Source organism: Stomoxys calcitrans, chromosome 5 (genome assembly GCF_963082655.1).
Source record: "Stomoxys calcitrans chromosome 5, idStoCalc2.1, whole genome shotgun sequence".
Taxonomy (NCBI): domain Eukaryota; kingdom Metazoa; phylum Arthropoda; class Insecta; order Diptera; family Muscidae; genus Stomoxys; species Stomoxys calcitrans.
The window spans coordinates 143,942,375-143,965,613 of NC_081556.1; the positions used below are offsets into that span (position 1 = coordinate 143,942,375).

Here is a 23,239-nt window from a genome sequence, read left to right on the forward strand (position 1 = left end):
GTTTGTTTTTTATGGATTTTGTTTTTAATTTTTGTTTTTTTTCTTTCATTACTTGTTGTTTTTGTTTGTTTTTTTGTTTGTTTCTTTTAGATTATCATAATTAAATATTTATAACACTCTATAAATACAATAGAATGATGAGATCAGCTAAATTTATAAATTAGCCAAAACAATCATTCAAGTCAACAGTAGGTTTTTGTTTAAATTTTTTGTTTTGTTTTTTTTTTTTGTCTTCATATATCAACTAAAGTTACACCTCACTAAATTAATCGCACCGCGTCTTCTTCATCAACAAAAATTTCGTTTAGCCATTCTTCCTTTTTTGTAGGGGGAGGGGGTTGTTAATGGGGGGGAGGGGGAGGTTCCAAAGAGTTTCTTACAGAGTTCATTATTTTAAATTGTTTTAATGCTATGTTCAATAAATTATTTATATATTTCCATTCATCTTTTCTTCGTTTTCCTCAAGAGTTCCTTCAGCTAATTTCTTTTTCGTATTAAATATATATCTGTATATGCAATCTCTCTAATCATATTCATTAGGTATTAGTAGTAATATATAATGAATTATCATAATATTTTCAAAATCTACATCTGTAGGTAGGTAGGAAAATAAAAACAATAAAGAGCAATTATAACGCCATCTGTCGTCTCCCCCACTAGAATATTCAATAAATTAATGTAGAAGAAGGGTATGGTGTTTTTGTTTGTTGCTATTCTTTTTGTCTGTGGCTTTGTGTGTGTGTGTGTGTGTGTGTGTATATATATATATATGTAAAAGGTGGGGGCTACTACTCTATGGGACCATGGACCTGATTGAGGGTGATGTGTGGGCAGAAGAAAAATTATGGTTAGATGATCTTATGATGAGATAAGAGATGGTAATGGTGATATCAACAATATTTTGTATACTAATGATGATGATGATGATGGTGGTGGTGGTGCTGCTGCTGATGATGGTCCATATTGCTGCCTCAGTATTTTTTGCTAATTTATTTATTTACTCTCAATGGCAGAAATGTGATCGGGCACATCGCTCCTCAAGAAACGTTTCCACATTTGCATAAACAACATTTCTAGACCTTGGGCATATTGTTTGCAATCGAAAAGCGGACTTTCATCACGCGCCGTCCACACCTTGGCGCGTATTTTCTTTAAATATTCACGATCTGTGCCCAGGCGTATGGAAATTTCTTGATATTCTTGGCGGGTACTGGCAATTAATTCAGGGCATCCCAAGGTGGCCAACTGTGATGCAGCCACTCTGTAAAATATTAAACAAAAAAGGCAAATCAATGAAATAGTCATCATCTATACTATAAAAAACATACCTTGAAGCCAACGTTTCACCCGGCAATGTTACCACTGGCGTACCAGTCCACAGAACATCCATAGATGTTGTGTGTCCATTACACAGAGGTGTGTCAAGGCACACATCAGCCAACTGACCACGTCGCACATGTTCTTCCTTGCAGGCTACATTAGAGAAAATGACTCGTTCCGGTGAAACTCCTGAAAATGAGATAAAACAAGGATATTGAAAAAGGAAGTAGAAATCAACCCTTCAAGCTGCTTTATATAGGATTTATTGGGTTGCCCAAAAAGTAATTGTGGATTTTTCATATAGTCGGCGTTGACAAATTTTTTCACAGCTTGTGAAAAATTTCTTGGGAATTACAAAATAAATTGCAAATTTTTCTGAAAGAGTTCTTGGGAATGACAAAAAAATTGGATGTGATTCCAAAAGAACAGCGTTATATGTAATTCCAAAGTGACAAAGTCTGTTATTTTCCTACATCTTGGAAAGTAATGTAGAATAGCATTGACTATGACTAAGTTTAACCGCTTCTGTGAAATATAAATTGGAACACATAGGACTACGAGCTCACTTATGCAAAATCGGTGCGGCAAGTGATAGCATGGGAAGGGCATGTGGGGAAGATGAAGAGACGTTGGAGCATATCCTATGTCATTGCTCGGCTTTCAAGGCTAAACGACACCTGTACTTAGGTGGGGGCACAATACACTAGACATGAACCAACTTAGGGTAGTGGTACGGAAAACAATTAAGGATTTTGTATATAACACGGAATTGCTAACAAAAAAATTATTTTTTTGAGTATACTCTTTAGTTTTTTGAACGTATAACAAGCCGTTTACTGGTCTATATAGTCTAACCTATATATACGTATATATAGTCTAAACTATATATACGTATATATAGTCTAAACTATATATACGTATATATAGTCTAAACTATATATACGTATATATAGTCTAAACTATATATACGTATATATAGTCTAAACTATATATACGTATATATAGTCTAAACTATATATACGGTATATGTCAACCTAAACTATCCTTGGTTGAGTGTTTTACAAGAGGTTTCGTTGTACTCTTGAAAAATTTTGGCTTCTATGGCAATTTCCTACTACGTCAACTTTACGTTGCGTTATTCTTACTATTTCCCAAGAACTTTTTTAAATCCGATTTTGCAAATTAAAAAAAACAAGTAAGAGCGGGCTAAGTTTGGCCGGGCCGATTCTTATATACCCTCCACCATGAATCGCATTTGTAGAGTTCTTTGCGCGGAATGGGTCATGGAAGAAGCCGTGGTACAAAATTTCTGCCAAATCGCATAAGAATGACGCTCTATAGAGACTCAAGATGTCAAGATCCCAACTGTACCATATTCAGTTGTTGGAAGTCATAACACAACTCCTCATGCAAAATTTCAGCCAAGTCGGAAAAGAATATTGAAAATTGTGAACCTAAACAGCAATAAAAGAAGGGAATAAAATAATAAAATTCGCTGAAAATGATGTAGAAAAAATGCTGCATTTTTCGGCAACAGCTCCATGTTAAAATCATAATATTTGGTGCAGTTTGGGAGTACGTCCAGACCCTCTACATTTTTTCAACATCTTTGGAAACAAAAATTTTGCTGAGAGTCATAGTTTTCTTGACAGCGTCTTTCAGGCTTTGCTCTTCGTGATCTTGAAGAGAAACAATTTCGATGCAGGGTGCAAGATGTACATCAGTAGTCATGAAACGCTTAATGTTCTGACGTCGGGCCATATGAGGGGTAGACTTGTTATCAAGATGTTTTTTCAACATCTTTGGAAACAAAAATTTTGCTGAGAGTCATAGTTTTCTTGACAGCGTCTTTCAGGCTTTGCTCTTCGTGATCTTGAAGAGAAACAATTTCGATGCAGGGTGCAAGATGTACATCAGTAGTCATGAAACGCTTAATGTTCTGACGTCGGGCCATATGAGGGGTAGACTTGTTATCATTTTCAAGTCGTGGGAAGGATTTATCAAAATTTTTTGGGCTTCGGGCAATTAATCCCTGATCCCATAAGTATAAAATGTCCTTTGGAGAGTGGCTAAATACCCCGGAAATAATTTTAGCCCCTACGTTGATTGTTAACAGATTTTTCAAAAAAAAAAAAAAAAAAACAATATTACGGAGGCTACCGTAGCGCAGAAGTTAGCATTTCCCCTATGACGCTGAACGCCAACTTCTCTCCAAAGCGGTGTCGCTCTGCGCCACGCCGTTCGCACCCGTCTATAAAAAGAAGGGCCCTTATCATTGAGCTAAAACTTAAATCGGTCAGCACTCATTGATATGTGAGAAGTTTGCCCCTGTTCCTTAGTGGAATGTTCATGGGCAAAATTTGCAAAAATTATTAAAAACAAATATTTAAAAAAAAAATATATAATCTTAAAAAAAATAAAACTATTTGCAATAATATTTAAAAAAATTCCAAAAAAATTGTCCAAAAGCATTTGACTAGTTATCCCGTATCGCGATTTCAGTTTCGACCAAGAAATATCGCGGGCGATGTCAAATGGATCGTGGTGCTTTACAACCATCAAAACTAGAGTAGATTGTAAAGCACACATTTGAATTTGAATAAAGCAGTCTGTGTGTTACGCAACTGTTACAACACAACAACAAAACTATTCTCAAAAATAATCGGGTGTGTTCTGACTAGTCCTGAAAGTAAAGTATTACTACTAACTTTTTCAAAACTTTTCCTCTGAGGTCAAAGAGAGTTTCGTCGATTTTTTTCCCCAAAATTTATTTCTCATTACAATTTCTAGCACTAGACTTACCCATATCCTCGACTGTTTTCTTTATATTTTGTTCTCCCACCGCTGGGAACCGCAACAACCACAAAACCGAATTCGGCACTGCCTTCAAAATGTTCATCCAGGTTTGTAATGTCAATGGATCGATTTTATACAGCTGATTGAAGTTGCAATAGACAATGGCTTCGTCGGGTAAATTGTATTGCCTTCTCGTTGTAATCACTATGCTTTGGGGTACTTCTTCGCCGGTTGCTGCTTTGTTGTTAGTTTGTGTGGTGGCCAAACCATTTTGCAACACTACTCCATTCAATGAGGTCTGTATTTGGCCCGATGCAATCATGGAAACAATTTGTGTTGTATTCGGTAATTCGGCCACTTTGTGTGTAATTTCCATTGGTTTTCCCGAGTTGATCACTTCGCGGATTTCCTTGACGCCAGTATTTTCCACCAATGGCGAAAGATCTGTGGCATTTATCACCGCCACGTTGTCGGCCACAACTGACAACTGTTTATCGGCAACGATAAGGCGCTCTTTGAGATGGGGGAACATTTGCTTGTGATCGCCTATGAAATAGGTGTAAGGCATATAGGCCAGTTTTTCACTGTACTGATGCGCCAGCTCCATGGGACTCGTCACTTTGTCCGTGATGATGTAATCCATAAACGAAGCCCCACTTGTGCCGGGATAACCCAACCACATGACTTGTATGGGTGCCGGCCGTAAAGCAAATATTTCATTTCGTGCTCCCTTTGTGTAGCCATTCATGTTGACCAATATGTGAATGCCATCATTATAGATGCGATCGGCTGCCTTGCCGTTACAAGGAATCGTCGACAAATCAACAAAGTGTTCAGCCTCTTGTGAGATCTTGTAGCGGAACGTTGTACCATCATCCGGACTCAGAGAATAACAGAAGATTTCCACTTGGGCACGATCATGCAGGCCGGGTATGGATTGCATCAGATGGGAGGTGGGATGATTGCCAAAATCTGAACTCACATAGCCAATGCGTATCCGTTCGCCATTCGGAATCTCCCTTGTGAATTTGTAGGGGGGCTTATGCAAAACCAATATCTTTTCAATGCACAAGTTGGCATGACGAGCCGCTATAGCTTTGCGGAAATCATGCGACAAGGGATACAGCATTGAGTGATGTGGATGTACCGAAGGCAAACGATTCTTTTCCAGTTGTTCGGCAACAATGCTAACGAGCTTTTTCATGCGAGCCTCGTAATCGGTCCAATCGCAAACGATCTGCAGGCAATGGGCCAAATTGCAATAGGCATCGGGGAAGTCTGGCTTCAATTTCAAAGCTGTGCGATACGATTGTATGGCCTCGGGTATGTTGCCAGAATCTTTGTGAATGCTTGCCAAATTACTGTGAGCATCAGCAAAAGCGGGATTGATTTGTATAGCCCGCGAGTAACACTGCAGTGCGCCGTTGACATCTTGCAGCTCCTTAAGTGTGTTACCCATATTGGAGTAAGCATCGGCAAAAGTTGGATTGATCCGTATTGCTTCTTTGTAATGCATCAAGGCCTCCTTTAACTTGCCCTGTTGTTGTAAGACTGAAGCCAAATTCGAGTGTGCAGCAGCAAAATCGGGGAAAACTTCCAATGCCTTTAAGTAGAGACGTGTAGCTTCTTCAATGAATCCTTGTTCGCGTTTAATATTGGCCAAATTGTTGAGAGAATCAGCATGATTGGGACACAAGCGTAAAGCGGTGTTATAACATTCTTCGGCTTCTTTAACCTAGAAAAAGACAAATACAAAATGAATTGATATCCAAGAATTACTGTAATATTTAGAGCTAATACCTGGCCTTTCTCTTTGAGGGCATTTGCTAAATTACAATAAGCATCTGGGAAATTGGGCTGCAATTCAATTGCTCTCCTATAGGTGTCAATAGCCAAATCGATAAGTCCTTGTTCGTAGTAAACACAAGCCAAGTTGCCATGGACCACTGCATTATTTGGTGATAGGTTCAAAGCTCTCAAATAGGCAGCAACCGCTCTGCGAAGATAGTAATAATTAAATTTTTTAAATGAATTTTTCAATTTTTTTTCCTTTTAGATATCCATACCTGTCGAAAATTCTGGCTTCTTTTAAAACATTACCCAAATTTATGTAAGCGTCTAAGAAATTTGGATCCAAAGTAACTGCTTTCTCAAAGTGATGTATAGCCAACCAGATTTCACCTTGAGCATTGAAAACACAGCCCAAGTTACTCCAAGCTACAGCAAAGCTGGGACATGTTTCAATGGCTTTTAGATAACATGCCTGTTATGGTTATAGTTGGAACAAAAAAAACGTTAATTTTGTATATACAAAAGTATCCCCTGAGGGCAAAATAATTACCTTGGCTTCTTCAAGACGTCCCAAAGCTTTTAGTAGATTTCCCAAATCGCTACGAACACAGTACAAATCCTAGTACAAAGAAAATTTAAAAATTATTGATAGGAAACAGAATTTCTCATAAATAAAACAAAAACAAATTAATTATAGTTTTAATTCCGGGTCAGATCTACCCTATGAAGCTTTGAATAGTTTGAATAGTCAATATAAGCACCTGTATTTCATAATGTTTCTACTAATTCCACGTTGTGTCACTTAATTGTTTAGATCAAACCGGATTGACCGGTCAGTTGTCTAATATAAAGTCAACAAGGGTTATTTGTTTGCACCACAAGGGCAGTACTTGACTTGTCGACCTTGTTAAATAAGATATACCGCATCAAATCTTCAAATTTAACTGTCATAACCTACTCCTTATGACAGTAAAATTTGATAACAAGTATTTTAGGACAGTGGTGGTCGAAATCGGTATTTCATCGTCTCAGAATATGTTACCACTTGGAGAACAATACGGCTCAGATTTGGTGCGGGAAATCTTGTTTTCTTGAAGTCAAATAAACGGTAAGACCGGTAGGGCATAGAACAATCTTTCGCACAAAATTAAGTGGGGCCAGGGGGCAATGCAATACCAAGCTCCAAGGAGGCATGAAATTTGCAACAAAGCCTCTAGCTTGACACTCAAAAGAATCAAGCAGACGAACGATAGAACACAATAATCTGCTACAACAACAACAAGTTAAACCTACAAGATCATTTCAATCCCATGGCAGCCGGTTGTACGTACCGGATTGACCCGATGGAATATTCATCGGCAAGGGCCTCAGTGTACGTGTTCGTCTTTTTTCGTCATGGGAGAGGCACATCCCGGAGTGCCTTCTCCGTATGCTTTTGGTCCGTGCCGGGATTGAAAAGAACCCCGGACCCTGGTTCTGTTCCGTTTGCCAGAACCGCCTTCATCATCGGTCAGTGTCGGTGAGGTGTAACAGGTGCTTGGAGTGGGTACATTTCCGTTCTTGCTCTGGCCTAACTTCGCTACGGGAGTATAGTCATACTGGCTATGTCGCTAGGTGCTGTGCGAACACAGCCAGCAGTGGGTCACAAGCGTCGCCGTCGTCGCCTTCGGCGTCCTCGTCGTCGGACTATGTGACCCCCCCGACCTCTCCCGTACGGCAATTTATGCAAAGACAGCACCCTAGCCCTACTATTGCCAGGCCAGTGTCGGGAAATGTATCGTTCCTGCAGTTAAACTGCAATGGACTGCGAGGCAAGATTGATGAGATTGTGGATTTTATGAGTCGGAAGAGCATATCGGTCGCAGCGATCCAGGAGACAAAGCTGACTAACACCTGCAGCTTGCACAGTTGTCACGGCTACAATGTGCTACGTAAGGATCGCTCAAGGAATGGAGGTGGGGGATTGGCCTTCGTTATACACCATTCCGTGCAGTATAGACCTATCTCGCCTGCGCTTGACGCTAGTGACCCATACATGGAATGTATGGGGGTAGCAGTCAAGTCTGGTACTGCCGAGATAGAGATATACAACGTGTATATACCGCCGGTTGGCAGCTGTGTCCCGATTAATGGCCAGGCCTACAGCCCCGACATAAGTGGGTTGCTATCTGGCCATAGTCGTCTGGTTCTGGGGGATTTCAATGCACATCACTCGTCATGGCATTCTCCCCTAGGCAACGACCAGCGTGGCATAGCTTTGGCAGAGCAGATAGATAGCTCCACGTTTTGCACGGTGAATGAGGATGCCCCCACTAGGATTACGAGGAGGTGCAGCAGCTCGCCAGACATCTCAATCGCATCCCCTGATCTCCTGAGTGACGTATCCTGGCAAGCCGTCATCTCTTTGGGGTCAGACCACCTCCCCATAATCCTCACCATCGACCGACCACCCGACTTCATAACCTCTGAGCGCCGAACGTTCATCAACTATAAGAAGGCCAATTGGACTGGCTTCAGAGAGTATACCAATCGCCGCTTCAATGAACTGCCACCCCCCTCTGATGTGCTTGTGGCCGAGAGGAAATTCCGAGACATCATCAACGCAGCAGCCGCTCGCTTTATACCAGCCGGTCGAATACCGCAAGTGCGACCCAATTTCCCGGCGCAAGCAGTGGTACTCGCAGACGAGCGTGATGGGATTCGTGCTATGGACCCCGCTAACCCCAGAATCAGCGAGCTGAATCTGGAAATAAACAGGGTAGTCAACGAACATAAGCGGAATTTGTGGCTGGAACACTTGGAGCAATGTAACTTAGGCACCGGTGCAGGCAAATTGTGGGCCACTGTTAAGTCTCTCTCGAACCCCGGTAGACGGGACGACAGGACCTCAGTCACTTTTGGCGAGTTAACCGTGACTGATCCGAAGAGATGCGCCAGGTTGTTCAACCGTCAATTTATCGTGCATCCCGAGAGAGACAGGGCAAGGAGGAGAGCCATTCGCCGTATTCGTGGTCTCCGAGCCGATGAACAGCCATCACAATTTACCGTGGGCGAAGTTACAAATGTCATCCGTGGCGCCAAATCTTCCAAGGCGTTGGGCCCCGACGGAATCTCTACATTGATGCTGAAGAATCTGGATTTACCTGGAGTTGAGTACCTTACCACTGTCCTTAACCTGTCATTGAACACTCTTATAGTTCCCGATGTCTGGAAAATGGGCAGAGTGATCCCGCTACTGAAGCCTGGTAAAGACCCGAGTTTGGGGGAGTCGTACAGACCGATCTCCCTTCTCTCACCAGTGGCTAAGACGCTTGAGGCATTACTCCTCCCGAGCCTCGTAGGAGAATTTCCATTCGCCGAGCATCAACACGGATTTCGGAGACTGCACAGCACAACAACAGCTTTGCATGCCATCACCACACACATTTGCCGTGGCTTCAATCAACCCAGGCCATGTGATAGGACGGTCCTCGTGGCATTGGACCTATCGAAGGCATTCGACACGGTCAGCCATGCCAAATTATTTGAGGACATCGCCAACACGTCCCTCCAGCCAGGCCTTAAACGTTGGGTTGCGAATTATCTGTGTGGCCGCCAGTCATTTGTGGAATTTAGGGATAAGAAGTCAAAACACCGTAGAGTGAAACAGGGAGTTCCCCAAGGCGGGGTGATATCTCCGGCTCTGTTTAACCTCTACCTTTCCTCCATCCCACCTCCTCCAGACGGCATAGAGATCGTATCATATGCGGACGACTGTACGATCTTGGCATCAGGCCCCCCACCCATTGATGACATCTGCGATAGGCTGAACGTCTACCTCAACGAGCTTGCCTCATATTTCGCTGCAAGAAATCTGAAGATATCCGCCACCAAATCTTCAGCCACACTGTTCACTACAAATACGCGTGAGGTGAATTCTGAGCTGACTGTGATGGTCGATGGAGAATTGATTCCGACCATCAAGTGTCCCAAAATACTTGGCGTCACATTTGACAGCTCCTACACCTTCTCCCCACATGCCACAGCAATCTGCAATAAAGTCAAAAGTAGAAACAAGGTCCTCAAGTCACTCGCCGGCAGCACTTGGGGTGCAGACAAAGAAACCTTGTTGACCACGTACAAAGCAATTGGCCGGTCTGTGGTAAGTTATGCAGCGCCAGTGTGGTCACGTCAGCTTTGTGACACGCAGTGGAATAATATTCAGATCTGTCAGAATGCCGCCCTCCGAACTGCGACGGGCTGCCTCCTTAGTTCTCATGTGGACCACCTCCACCAGGAGACAAAGATCCTACCAGTGCGAAGACATAACTACATGCTGTCTAAGCAATACCTTTTGGGCTGTTATCGCAGAAATCATCCAAATCATCATCTTGTGGATAGATACCCACCGCCCAGAAGCCTTAAGGTAGATCTACATGATCTAGAGCGTGAGGTCCAGCGCTACAAGAGAGAACCTCTAGATCAAGCGGCATATCAAGCGGGTCTGAACAACATTCATGCAGACACGGTAGCAGACGCGTTAACTGGCTACCGGGTGAATGTAGTCCTTGGAGTACGACCGCCACCCATTGCACCCGAAGAAATCGACCACCCCCGGCAAACCAGAGTGATTCTGGCTCAATTACGTTCCGGCAGATGCAGCCGCCTCAATTCCCACAGAGCTAGGATTGATGCCGACGTGCAAGATGTATGTCCCGACTGTAACCAGGGACCGCACGATACACGTCACCTGTTTAACTGCCCGGCCAGACCCACTCGACTCAGACCCAGATCCCTGTGGACGCACCCCATCTTAGTCGCGGAGTTCCTGGGTCTTGACACTCAACAGAATCAAGCAGACGAAAGATAGTACACAATAAACTGCTACAACAACAACAACAAGATCATTTGATAGAATTATTAAACGCTTTGCTGCGATGGTCGAGAACATCTTCCCACCGGTGATCCCATGATACTCAAATTATAACCTATGAAGGAACATTAAGGAACTGCGAGGATAGTTCTCTCATAGCTCTCATTTCTGATTCAATTTTAGTTCAATAATAAAATGCCTCCTTTTATAGCTGATCTACCTCGACATAAACTTTTTTTTTATTTTCTGCGTTACATAAATAATAAGTTTTCTATGGTTAAATGACTATTCAATACTTACTGGATTGTACTGTAATGCTGTTATATAGGCTTGCACAGCAGCTTCCATCTCACGTGCTGCCACCAAGGCGGCTGCCAAATTAATGTAGCCATCAATAAAGTCCGGCTTCAAGCGTACAGCACGTCGATAGTTCTCTAAAGCTTCTTGCAATTGTCCACGTTCTTTGAAAACATTGCCCAAATTACTGTATAAATTTGAAATTAATAAGAGTATATTAGACCAATAGGATAAAAAAGAGGAACTTTTAAATTTCAATTCTTACCTATAAGCTTCAGCCAATAAAGGATTTTGCTTTATGGCTAGCGTTGAAAATTGTGCTGATTTTTCCAGGCGTCGACATTGAAAATGTATGGAAGAGAGTAGTAATAGCACTCCGGTATTGGTGCTATCTTGTCGCCAAAGTTGCATGCAATGTTTTTCGGCATTCTCATAATCGACAGCCTGGTACTCACGGTGTGCTAGTTCCAAAAGGCCTGAAAAAAAATCCAAGTTTATATCATGTTATCGTTTAATTAATAAAAATAAGCTTTTCTTAAAATAGGACCCAAATTTTTGTTATGAGCTCTGAGAGAATTTTTGATTACATTTTTGTGTGTAGTTGAGTTTTTCTAAGTTGAAAATGTTTAACATCTTGGATTTTTTTAATTTATGCGGCAAAATGTTTATTATGCTTAAAAACTGAAAAATTGTACCACCGTTACTTTCCCAATAACAACAGAAATAATGCATCATCGTTTAAATTTGCCGCGCCATTTTGGCTGTCAAATATAAATGTCGATTAAGGCGCTATTACACGGCATGTAGATGTCTTATGACGTGACACTTTTTGTATACACATGTAATTGAAAATGTTTGTCAAAATTGTCAGTTTACATACGATTAATCATTTTTGCTATCACACCTGTATGTTATTTTCGTATGACATAACATAAAAATGTGAGCAAAATCTGATTTTTTTATGCGTAATAATTGTTAAATTTTATGAGAAAGCCGGTTAAAAATCATTAATTTGTAAAAACAATTTAATTTGGGGTTGCTTTCATTCGACTGACAACAAAAACACCTGACTTCTTTATGTTTTTGTCAGAAGTAATATAGCACGCTCTAATCGAAAAAGTGATTTTCGTAGTGAAAAGTGATTTTCGTATGTTAGTTTCGTTTTTATCACACGACATGTACAACTCAACATGTGCTAAATTTGACATGTCATAAAACAACTACATGCCGTGTAATAGAGCCTTTACCATCAACGCTGATGAAATTGATTCATTGTTAAAGCCTAGTACTAAGTTCATTAGCATTCTATTGGACGACATAACACAAGCATCGGCCATACAACGACTTACAACAACAATGAAACAGAGTTGCTGGTGACGCAGTTCGTGAGCGGTAATTAGTTTTATATCCTCCAGCATTGGAGAAAGGGTATACTTATTTCGTCGTTCCGTTTGCAACACAACGAAATATTGATATGAGACCCAACAAAGTAAATATTCCTGATCATCTTGACATTCTAAGTCAATTTAGCTATGTCCGTCTGTCTGTCGAGAGCAAACTAACTTTCCAAGGAAAAAAGCTAGGCGCTTAAAACCTTTCACGAATACTTCTTGTTAGTGTTGGTCGGTTGGGATTGTAAATGGGCTATACTGGTCCATGTTTTGATGAAGCTGCCAGATAAGTCGATCCTGGATCTTGACTTCTTCTTATCGACCAAATTCCGTAGGTCATACAGATTTCTATAAGAAAAATTGTAGCGACATGTCGCTGCGTCAGTATAGATTTCGCTGCAACTGATTGCAAATGTAATTAAAATAAGCACTTTGACTTTTGTTTGTGTTCTGGCGAAGAATAGAGTCAGTTTATGTTGTCACAGCGTCATGTCGTTGCTATTTTACTTTCAGTACTCAGTACCACTTTTGCGGAATGATTCCATATTGTCTTCGCCACCATTTTTCATAGTGTGTTTGACTCAGTACTAGGCTTAATCGCGAAAAATATTGACGCAAAAAGCGAACCGCCTTAAAATTAGATGGAGAATAAGTGTAAATTCTCAAAATTGGAGAAGTGGTAACGTGCCGAAGATATAGCGAGGTTGATAGATGATATTAAATCCTGGAAAAAGCATTTCCGAATTAAAACCATCTCTTGATTGTCGTTTATCTCAGAATTGAACTGAGATGTTTACGTATGCCTCTAGCACTTTTCAGGATTTTTTTTAAGATAAGGCTCCAAGGGTAACGGTGACAAATGGTCACAAATTGGACACTGATTCCAAGATTATATGGATAGACTACTTTCATGTTTCAAATTTAAAATGGCGTTATGGTCACTAAAATAGAACGCAACTTATATTTTTGCGCAGGTTATTTTGCAGCAATAAAAATACTGCCTTTCATTTAGGACTGGTTTGTTTAGCGACATAAGTATTCTATTTGCCATTTGGCCCTTTATCCAAATAATTTGCCACGTTTCCATAAAATTGGCCGATTTTTTTATCAATACCCAATGTTAATTGGTTACCATTTTTCGTTCCGATTACTACTGATAACTATGCCATTATTAGCAGAAGCCATTTACTATTTATTATCTATTGGCTTTTATCAAGGAATTGAAAATTCGTTTCAACACTCACGTGCGTACATTTGTTGGCATTTGAGAACAATTGCACTTGATTTGGCCATGTATGTAGGATGATACACAAAAGCACACTTTAGTTTTATGCTCACAAATCTGTACTAAAACACCTGTACAACGTCTTCTATCCATCCATCATCTTCTTGCTGTGGTGGATGTGATGAAGGTTGATAAGGATGTTAAAAACTTGACAAAATCAATAGCAAAAACCATGATGATGTTTCGAGCATACCTGTTCCTCCATCAAAGTCATTGTTTAAAAACATAAACTGGGACATATTCTTTGAATGTTGCCAAAGAAACCTTCTGCACCACCACCACTTTGTTGGCTTGCGTCTGTTTGGATTCTCTTCGTAGTTACGTTGTTGTGTGCAAGTAGGAACCGAGGGCCGTTCGTTCGGTATCTGTTCCTATTGCAGTGTTTGTGGGTGAAGGATATATTCACTCAGGGGCCACCACGCAAATTATGTATGAACTTCTCGCCTGTCCAAGGTTTCTATCTTGTAAAATTTCAAGGGTGAAATTATTCTACGATATAATGAAAAAAAGTAAGTGTATATTCTTACAGAACACAATGCCCACTAAGAGTGAGAGGGAAGGCAATGTTGTCGTACTACACACATCGACGCATACAACGACGACGATGAGTACGACGGCCACGATAACCATACGTTATACGTCGGTTCAGTTCATAGTTAGCCCCTCGTCCCCCACACACCAGTAAGGATGAAGTGCGCCACATTGCTGCACACATGTAAGATCTCTCGATTTTATTTTTTATTGTTAAAAACAAATTGTTCACAAATACAAGGAAATACATCTATTGTCTTAACCAGTGTTGCCGCTTAAAAATATTTTCGGAGAAAATTTTTAAAAATTAAAAAAAAAAAAATAAAAATAGAATTAAAATTTAAATTAAATTAAAAAACTACCAATGTATCAAATAAAATTTCAATTTATAAAACAAAATATCTTCAAAATTAATGCATTTTTCCCTAAGTATTAAGTTGTTTAAAATTATTTATTATGGCATTTATAAATACTAAGGTATGTAGGTATTATTATTTTGTATTTTTTTAGTTTATTACTTGCAACAAATCACAACGAATCGCAAATTGTCATGTACATACCAATTTCTTACATTTTTTTAAATTCTGAAAATATACTACAAATCTACACTGCAGGGTTCACTATTAGAAGGTTAGGTCACTTGCGAAGACATAAAGTGGATAGGCCCCACAAACATCATTAATGATGCCAAATCTGCCGATTGAATATGTCATCAAATAGAAGAAAACGTAAAAAAAGAATGAATGTAGCACCATTAATGAAAACAGCTGCAAGATCCAAAGATTTACCATCATAAATGCATATATTATAAATTAAAACAATAAATATGTGAAAAAAAATATGTCTAAAATTCAAACAAAGCCCAGGTGGGTTGTGGATACAACTCACAAAATGGAAAATTCCATCAGCTGGGCTAATGACTTTACTTTATATACATTTATCTACGTTTCAATTATCATATCCTTGGTACAATTAGAAAGTAAATTCATTAGCCCACCCAGCAGATCGAATTGTCCATTTAAAAGTTGTATCCAAATCCCACTAGAACGTCAAATGCTTCGATTGGATTTTAAAGGTTTTTTATATTTTGTTTCTTTTTCACATTTTTATCGGAATGCTTTCAAACTCCATATAAAAAAACATCAGCAAAACGTTGGCTGAAAATCGACGGAAAAGTAGTACTCTGTTTATAATGAGGAAAATCGTAAAAAACTATAATAGTGGCAACACTTGAAACTATTGCCGACATCATTTTAGTTTGTTTTATTGGTTTCAATGGTGCGTTTTTCTTTATATATTTAAGAAAAAATATATAAAATAGAGAAAACAAGAAATGCAGATAAAGAAACGTGTTTTGTTTGCTGCCAAAATCCGCTCGCGAAACAAATTAAAAATGTCAGCGGCTATTCTGAAAGCAGAATAGAATACCAACCCTTATAATCAGAACTCTTTTGATCATGTCAATTTGACAGTGTACAAAAGTTTGACAGCCAAGTGTGAATTTGCGCTACCATCCCCACAGCGTTGTATAGTTGATTTCGTTGTTGTTGGACTTTACATTAAGACTTTACATTAAAACTGTAACAAGGTCATATCGTTTAATTTTTTAAAAATGTACAATTATCGATTGCCTTTTAGAAAATTTCCTTATCAAAAAATCTTTACGAAAGTTTCATAGACGTTTAATGAAACACGTCAAAACGCGAACCCTGGTCATATACAAAACTGCAATAGCTGGTATTGGCGGTGAGAGCAACAGCTCACCTATCAAAAGTGCGGCGATTCGTCTGTACATGAGTCTGCTATTCGTTCCGTCATTTGTAGAGGAAAAGTGTATTATTTTTTCCTATTTCGAAACAACAAAATTCAAATGTAGATGTAATTCACGAAAAAGGTGTATACACAAAGTCAGCCGACATGGTGTTGTTTTTGTCTTATATGTTGTTGTTAGCGTGGCTTAGCAATTGCTGTGATTAGCGAACATTACGTATTAAGTCAGAAGAGTAACACGGGACTGTCACTTATTAATAATCAGACGATTGCAGATTTGCTGATGAGTGCTATTCAATTTAACGACAGCGAATGTACTCTTGTTTCCTGTTCTTCGCCCTTTTTAGCTACTATTTTTTAGATTGCCTGTTGTTGAACTGGATGATCGGCCGACCAGCAAAACTCAACCCAACCATCCCCAACAACCGTCAAAGTGCAATAAACATCGAAAAAATATAGAAGAAACAATAAAACATGTGGGCTTTATTTTGTTGTTGTGAATGACTGACTGAAGCGTTGTTGTAGTCGAGGGGCCCAAGTTGACGTGTTTTCTCTTTGTTGCTGTTGCTCTTGATTTCGAAGCCAAAACCCCGACAAAAAGGCAATCAACGAAAAACGGTAGCAGCGCATAGAGCATTATCGGAAAATTTTGTAAATTACACACACACTGGTAGATGTAAACAGTGCCCCCCTCCCATTGCACACATAGTCTATAAACATACAAACACACATACACGCACGCATATGTAATATATATGTTTGCCAACTGGGCGATAATGGCGGTGTCAATGGGGATTCTAAAATTATTATAGGGAGTTTGACGGATATTGCATCGTTATTAACATTTCTTCCAAGGAAATTTTAGAAAGCAACTTAAGGAAACATTTTCTCTTGTAGTAAAGAAAACTAACGTGTAGACACTACATATTTATCGCTTCAACATTACACTTTGTAATTCTATTGCGTCAATTTTCAGTTGGTAGGACAGAAAGGTTTAAGGAAAGAGAAATTATGCCCTACAAACTGAGAATAACGGCAAGTAAAATTACCAAATGTAAATAAAGACTTACAAAGATAAATTTAATCTATTTACTAAAATAAAGAAAATATATTATCGAGCAGATTTCGTCTATTCGTGTAATAAATACCCTACCAAATTGGGGTGAAACTAGTTAAATTTTTTAGCGATGGTCATTAATGCTAAAGAAATATATGAGTATTTCGTTATTTGCACACTTCTCAACTAGGGTTGTAGCTCTGTGGTACGCCTGTGTTTAATGATGTTATTTGGGTACAAATTTCTTTGTTAACCACCTACACAGAAAAAATAAAAATCGGCAAAAATTATTTGATCCAATTCACTTTTTTAATGAAATTGCTTCAATTAATATTTGATCAAATGATAATATTAATCACCGTTTTTAAAGAAGTTATTAAAAAAATTTAATTGAAAAATGGGTATTCATAAAAAATTATTGAAAATTTTTTAAAAAGTGCCTAAGTGCCTGTATCTGTTAGCCGCGAAAGCCGGATAAAGACATAGGAAATGCTCCAACGTCTCATCATCATCCATAGAGGCCACCGTGATCCAGATATTAGCATTACCGCCTATATGCCGATACTATATTCGGTTGAAACACCATATAAAAAAAAACGGAAAAATTTGCCGAAATGTGTTCGTTTCGTCATAACTTGTTTTTTCATATAATGAAAAATTTATATTTCTAAACGCCCATTGAGAGCACAACCACAGTAGCTATGCAACAAGTTATTTTCTTACGCAAAATAAACGCGATCGCCAGACTTCTAATTGTAACTGATAGTTTGTTAATGTTAGTGATGTTGCTCACATGTATTTACTCTGGGTGAAAAAAATTAAAGAGTTTGTGGATGCATTAATAAGAAGCTATTTTTAAAATATAAAATCTAATTATTTTTACAAATAAATGCTGAATTTGTGTTTTTTTAACTTGTTTTGTGTTTCATTATTTATTAATTACGAAGGGGTAGTTTTGGTTGAAAAATCCAACAACATACCATACCCAAACACTCACATTTGTTTGTACACCTGCTCGTAAGCAGCTGATAAATGGTTTGATGCCATATTATTTTTATATGTAGATGCCAACATTTTGGCCAAAGAAACCAAAAAAAAAAATCAAATGTGGTAACCTTGTCAAACCACCGAAAGAACAGTTTTCGGAAATTTTTCCGAAAAAGGAAATTAGTACCAGCCTTTTGACGCTAATCGGCTGGGTTCTCCTCCTAATGCTATCGACATTCCCCTTCCGTTGTGAGGTATACAGCCAAGTTGAAACTTCTCGTTGAAGAGGTGATGCCCACAGCTGCGAGCTATCAGGCGCGTCTACTGGGTGCGGATAGTGGAATGCTCCATAGTGAGTAACTGCAACTAAAGCCGCGGACAATGGTCGGGATTGAGTGGAGAGTTTAAGTGAGAGGTCGGGCGGCACCAGGCCTTGCTTAAAAAGTGAGTGCTGTGATACTCGATACGACTTAATATAACCAATGGCCATCATGTTCCTGATGACGATCGGTCCTTTGGACCGGAGCAAGTTTAATCACCCAACTTGGCTTGACAATTATCGCTACCTCCATCATGTTCCTGATGGCGATCGGTCCTATGGACCGGCAGCGAGCTTATTCACCCAATTGGGCTTGACAATTATCGCTACCTCCACATGGAAATATATCGTTACAACAAAAATCTGTCCTTGAAGAACGACCGCCTCCCGTTGCACCTGAAGAAATTGACCTCCCCAGGCAAACCAGAGTAATTCTGGCTCAATTACATTCCGGCAGATGCAGCCGCCTCAACTCCTACAGAGCAAGGATTGATGTCGACGTGCAAGATGTATGTCCCGATTGTGACCAGGGACCACACGACACACGTCACCTGTTTAACTGCTCAGCCAGACCCACTCAACTGAGACCAAGATTTCTCTGGACGCACCCCATCTTTGTCGCAGAGTTCCTGGATCTGGACACTCAACAGAAACAAGCAGACGAAAGATAGAAAACAACAAACTTCTACAACATGGCAGCCGGTTGTACGTACCGGATTGACCCGATGGAGTAATTAATCGGCAAGGGCTGCCGCCTAGGTATACAACACACTGCCACAACAACAACAACCATTACACTTCATTATCCGATTCAGCAGATTCCCAAGTATTTGCTTCTATAAAGAAAAACTCAATGAGTTTAACATATCAAATAAAAAATTTAACTGAAAATATTGCGCATACCCGCACATATGCCCAGAACTGTTGTAGATACAACTATAAATGGGTGTAACGATCCTTGGGCTGCTATTTTGGTAGAAATTTCGATTTGAGTCATGTTGGTAGGCACAGTTGTTTGGGACTCATACTTATTAAACACAAATTAAATTTGAACCAAAAAAGGGTTCTAAAGAAATTAAGTAGCAGCACCTATCTACCCTTTAGGGACAATGCAACCCATTAGAAGCTAAACAAATCAAATGGTTATAACAGCACCATAGATCGAACTGTGAACTCTGATATGTATGGTGTTCATCGTTACCACGAGAGTCTTAGCTGGAAGCTACTGGGGGCGTCCACAGGTTGCTGCAACTGCTGTCGCGGACAATCAGCGGTATCGAGTGAGAAACCGGGCGGTATCGGCTCTTTCTTAAAAATTAAGACCATATGATGCTAGATACGACAAGGCAAATAATTGGCGCAATTATATAAACAATGGCAGTCATTTTACCGCGGCGATGCGGTCCTATGGACCGGAAGGAGCTTGCTCACCTATAGTGGCTTAACAAGTATCGCTACATCCACATGTAAGTGTGGCTACAACAACCTACCTACACCAAAAGAGGTTGTTGTTGTTGTTGTAGCAGCGTGTATAGACTGAGGCGGCAGTCCCTGCCGATGAAGAACTCCATCGGGTCAATCCGGTACGTACAACCGGCTGCCATGGCATTGCACCAAAGAGGTAATTGTGCCAAAGCGCCTGAATGATAATAGACGGGAATGTGTTACAAAATGTATGTCGAAATTAGTAAAAGACTCTTCTTTTGGTAGAGGATATAATAATACCAGTGGTATCCCAAGGTTAATTACTTTGTAAGCTAAATTATCGATATTTAATACATTTTGTACATAATCCTAATAAGGACCATCTCTTATGGGACCACACAAACTATAGACAAGTAAAATCGTGATAAGTTATATCTTATAAACCCTCCACGATGGATCGCATTTATCAAGTTCTTTGAATGACTTTTTTAATATATATATAAGCTACATCAATTTATTGACCGATATGGACCGTACTCGTCATGGCTGTTAAAAGTCGTAGAAAAATACCACTTCTAAAATTTCAGGCAAATCGATTAAAAATTGCTTCCTCCAGTCGCTCAGTTTGTCAAATTGGGAGATCGTTTTATATGGCAGTTACATCAGATAATCAACTGATTTAGACCATGGCAAAGTTGTTGAAAATCATACCAAAGCGACATATGCAAAATATCAACCAAATTGGATAAGAATTGCGCCGTCTAGAAGCGCAAGAAGTCTATTCGGGAGATCGGTTTATACGGCGGCTATATCAGGTTATGACTTATTTGGACCATACTTGGCACAGTTGATGGAAGTCATTTCTCAACGATAGGTGCAAAATTTCACATGAATCAAATAAGTATTTGTGTCCCTAGCTTTACTCCTTCGAAAGTTAGCGTACTTTCAACAGACAGAGGGACAGACAAACATTGCTAGATCGACTTAAAATTTGATGACGATCAAGTATACACATTATGGGGTCTTAGACACATATTTCGTGGTGTTACAAACGGAATAACGAAATTAGTATACCACCATCTTATGGTGAAGCGAATACAAATTGGTAATACTTAAAAATAAAGAAATACTTTCATAGCCAGTCTCAGTCCATAGGTGCTAATATCTCGTTGTTGACAAATTGTTTTGGAGCTTTGATTAGCAAACGTAAACAACTTTGATATCTCTTTTTTGAAGAAATAATAGGTATCCACATATACAAATGCTATGCCTCCATTCTTCTTTGTTGTTCAAATTGTTAATCGATAGGCCATTTTGGAAAAAACAGCAACAAAAGAAAAACAAAATATTATGTAGTCACCGAATGGATCCCACCCTAGAGCAAAATACACCTCGTCCAATGGAGAGTGTAATCTATGGCAGTAATTCTTTCTTTATACAGTATTCTGTATAGTATATTGCATTCAACGTCCCTCTTCATTTTCCTCCTTCATCCATCCCATAATACAGCAATAGTCATGTGCATGGAATTCTTTTTTTGTATTATAGAACAGTGAATGGCCAGGCAGTATTCAAAACAACTTATGACAACTCTTTTTTTATAAAATAAAAAAATTAAATTTCTATACGCAAATACAAGCACATGCTTTTGCTGCTCACTCACTCATCCGTACTGGACGACGCACGCACACATTGTCACACACCCTCTCAACACACGGAAATCTATACACACATACGTACACACCCCATATCAGTCAAGCGCGTAATCATTTGCAATACATATACACTCACTCTGGTTGCTTGCTCGCTCGCTTGCTAGCTAACCCTCCTATGCCAATAATGAGAAAGGAGACAGGTAACATTAAAAATTCTATTTCGTATTGTATAAAGAAAAATGCCACCACCAGAATAAAAAATCCCAACTGAACTTAAAATTTGATAATAATGACGATGAGCTATTCACAAAGATTGGGCCCTAATTAGTTGATGCTTGTTGCTAAACCATTCCTTCGGCTATGTCTTTAATAAATAAATACTTACCCACAGTTGATAAATTTGGAGTGTCATTGATCTTGCCCACTGCATTATTGCCTTGATTTTGCAGTGTCTGTGTTTGTGTAGGATTTGGCGATTGCTGACTTTGCATTTTGCCTAAAATGGAACAAATTCGTCGATTTAATTCTTTAATAAAATGGATCGAGAATTTGTGGTGGATTTTCACACATATTTTTCAATAGCACTTAGTTTTTGATGCTAGTATTTATATTATTCAATATTCTCCGAAAAAAGAAAACCAGAAAACGCGGCGGTGGTGACGGCGGCGGCACTTCGTCTTGTCATTGTCATGCAATCGCAATCGGGCAGCGAGAACAAAATATAGGGGAAAAAATTCGTGCGCTGCTGCCGTGTAAGAGAGTAAGAGACGACAGACCGACCAGACAGCTACATGCCAGCCTGCTAGTAAGCCAACAGCAGTTCAATACACAAAAATATATACATATAGGCGATAAATACAAAATATAACACCACCAACAAAACTACTACTGTTACCGAAGACGACAGCACGACACACAAGAAAAAAAAATTGATTTAAGATTTTTTAATTACACAAATCTTCCCAGCGGGCCGAACGAAGAAAAGGCGATGATTTTTTCCGCAACAAAAGAAACTACGTTTAACCTGAATGTTATAGTTTTGCTTCCGTTCTCCAGTATTTTTTAGTTGATTGCTTGTTGGCGGATTATTTGCAAGAATTTCCACTTGATTTTATCTTTTAATTTTTGTTTACGTATAAATTGACGACATATTTCATTTTTAGTCCATTATCTCGCGTTTAAAATTCTTGTCTGAACATATCGCTTCGGTAAGTTTTTGACAATTAAAGGGTTGCATTTTTGGCTCACGTTAATGGCAGTTAAAAGAAATAACGTATCTCGGTACGTATTACTATGTTCAGAACAAAGCTGTTTTTTAAACCATGTTTACACTTGGAGCAAATCTAGATTGGCGACGAGATTTCGGAAATCTCGTGTTATGCAACTAGGTTTTCCATAAATTTTCAGTGTAAACAAATCTAATTATTTGAGATTTGCAACAAATCTTCTTCGAAATTCAAATAAAAAACACTGCGTTTGTATTAAATACCGTTTATTATCGGTAGTTTTGGGCAGCACTTTTTTGAAATTAAAAATAATTTGTAATCAAATTAAAAAAAATAAGGATTCACCAATTTAATTGCTGGCCACAATATATAGGCTGAGCGCAATAAAAATGCACATAAAAATAAAAACGCTATCACAAACATCAGGGACATATGCAAATCACTTGAACCGTAATATGAATGGATTTAGGAGATTATTTCAAATCAAGTGAATTCGGACTCTAGTGTAAACACGATTTTAAGCAAAAGACTCGTTTT

At 39.1% G+C, this 23,239-nt stretch overlaps 1 protein-coding gene across 3 annotated transcripts; it reads right to left on the reverse strand.

Annotated features, from left to right (window-relative positions):
• Positions 1 to 314: 314 nt before the first annotated feature.
• On the reverse strand, positions 315 to 22,678 carry LOC106085399 (UDP-N-acetylglucosamine--peptide N-acetylglucosaminyltransferase 110 kDa subunit). Of its 3 annotated transcripts, none has more exons than XM_013249623.2 (10): positions 22,501 to 22,678; positions 21,862 to 21,972; positions 11,322 to 11,532; positions 11,060 to 11,243; positions 6,458 to 6,526; positions 6,183 to 6,379; positions 5,917 to 6,112; positions 4,123 to 5,851; positions 1,329 to 1,509; positions 315 to 1,261 (listed from the first exon to the last, which is right to left on the reverse strand). In XM_013249623.2, exons 2-10 carry the CDS (start codon positions 21,965 to 21,967, stop codon positions 994 to 996), a joined length of 3,141 nt encoding a protein of 1,046 aa, XP_013105077.1. In that variant the 5' UTR covers positions 21,968 to 21,972; positions 22,501 to 22,678; the 3' UTR covers positions 315 to 993. The 3 variants fall into 3 exon arrangements, with proteins under 3 accessions (XP_013105077.1, XP_013105076.1, XP_013105080.1); XM_013249622.2 differs by having other exon boundaries at positions 22,429 to 22,678; XM_013249626.2 differs by lacking the exons at positions 21,862 to 21,972; positions 22,501 to 22,678 and adding an exon at positions 13,926 to 14,195.
• Between the last annotated feature and the right edge of the window lie 561 nt (positions 22,679 to 23,239).

Coding starts and splice junctions, on each gene's coding strand:
- LOC106085399 (XM_013249623.2), bottom strand. CDS start 21,967: ATGCAAAGTCAGCAATCGCCAAATCCTACACAAACACAGACACTGCAA. Junction 11,244..11,321: donor TTATTGGCTGAAGCTTATAG/GTAAGAATTGAA, acceptor AAATTTATACAG/TAATTTGGGCAATGTTTTCA. Junction 6,113..6,182: donor GAAGCCAGAATTTTCGACAG/GTATGGATATCT, acceptor CTATCTTCGCAG/AGCGGTTGCTGCCTATTTGA.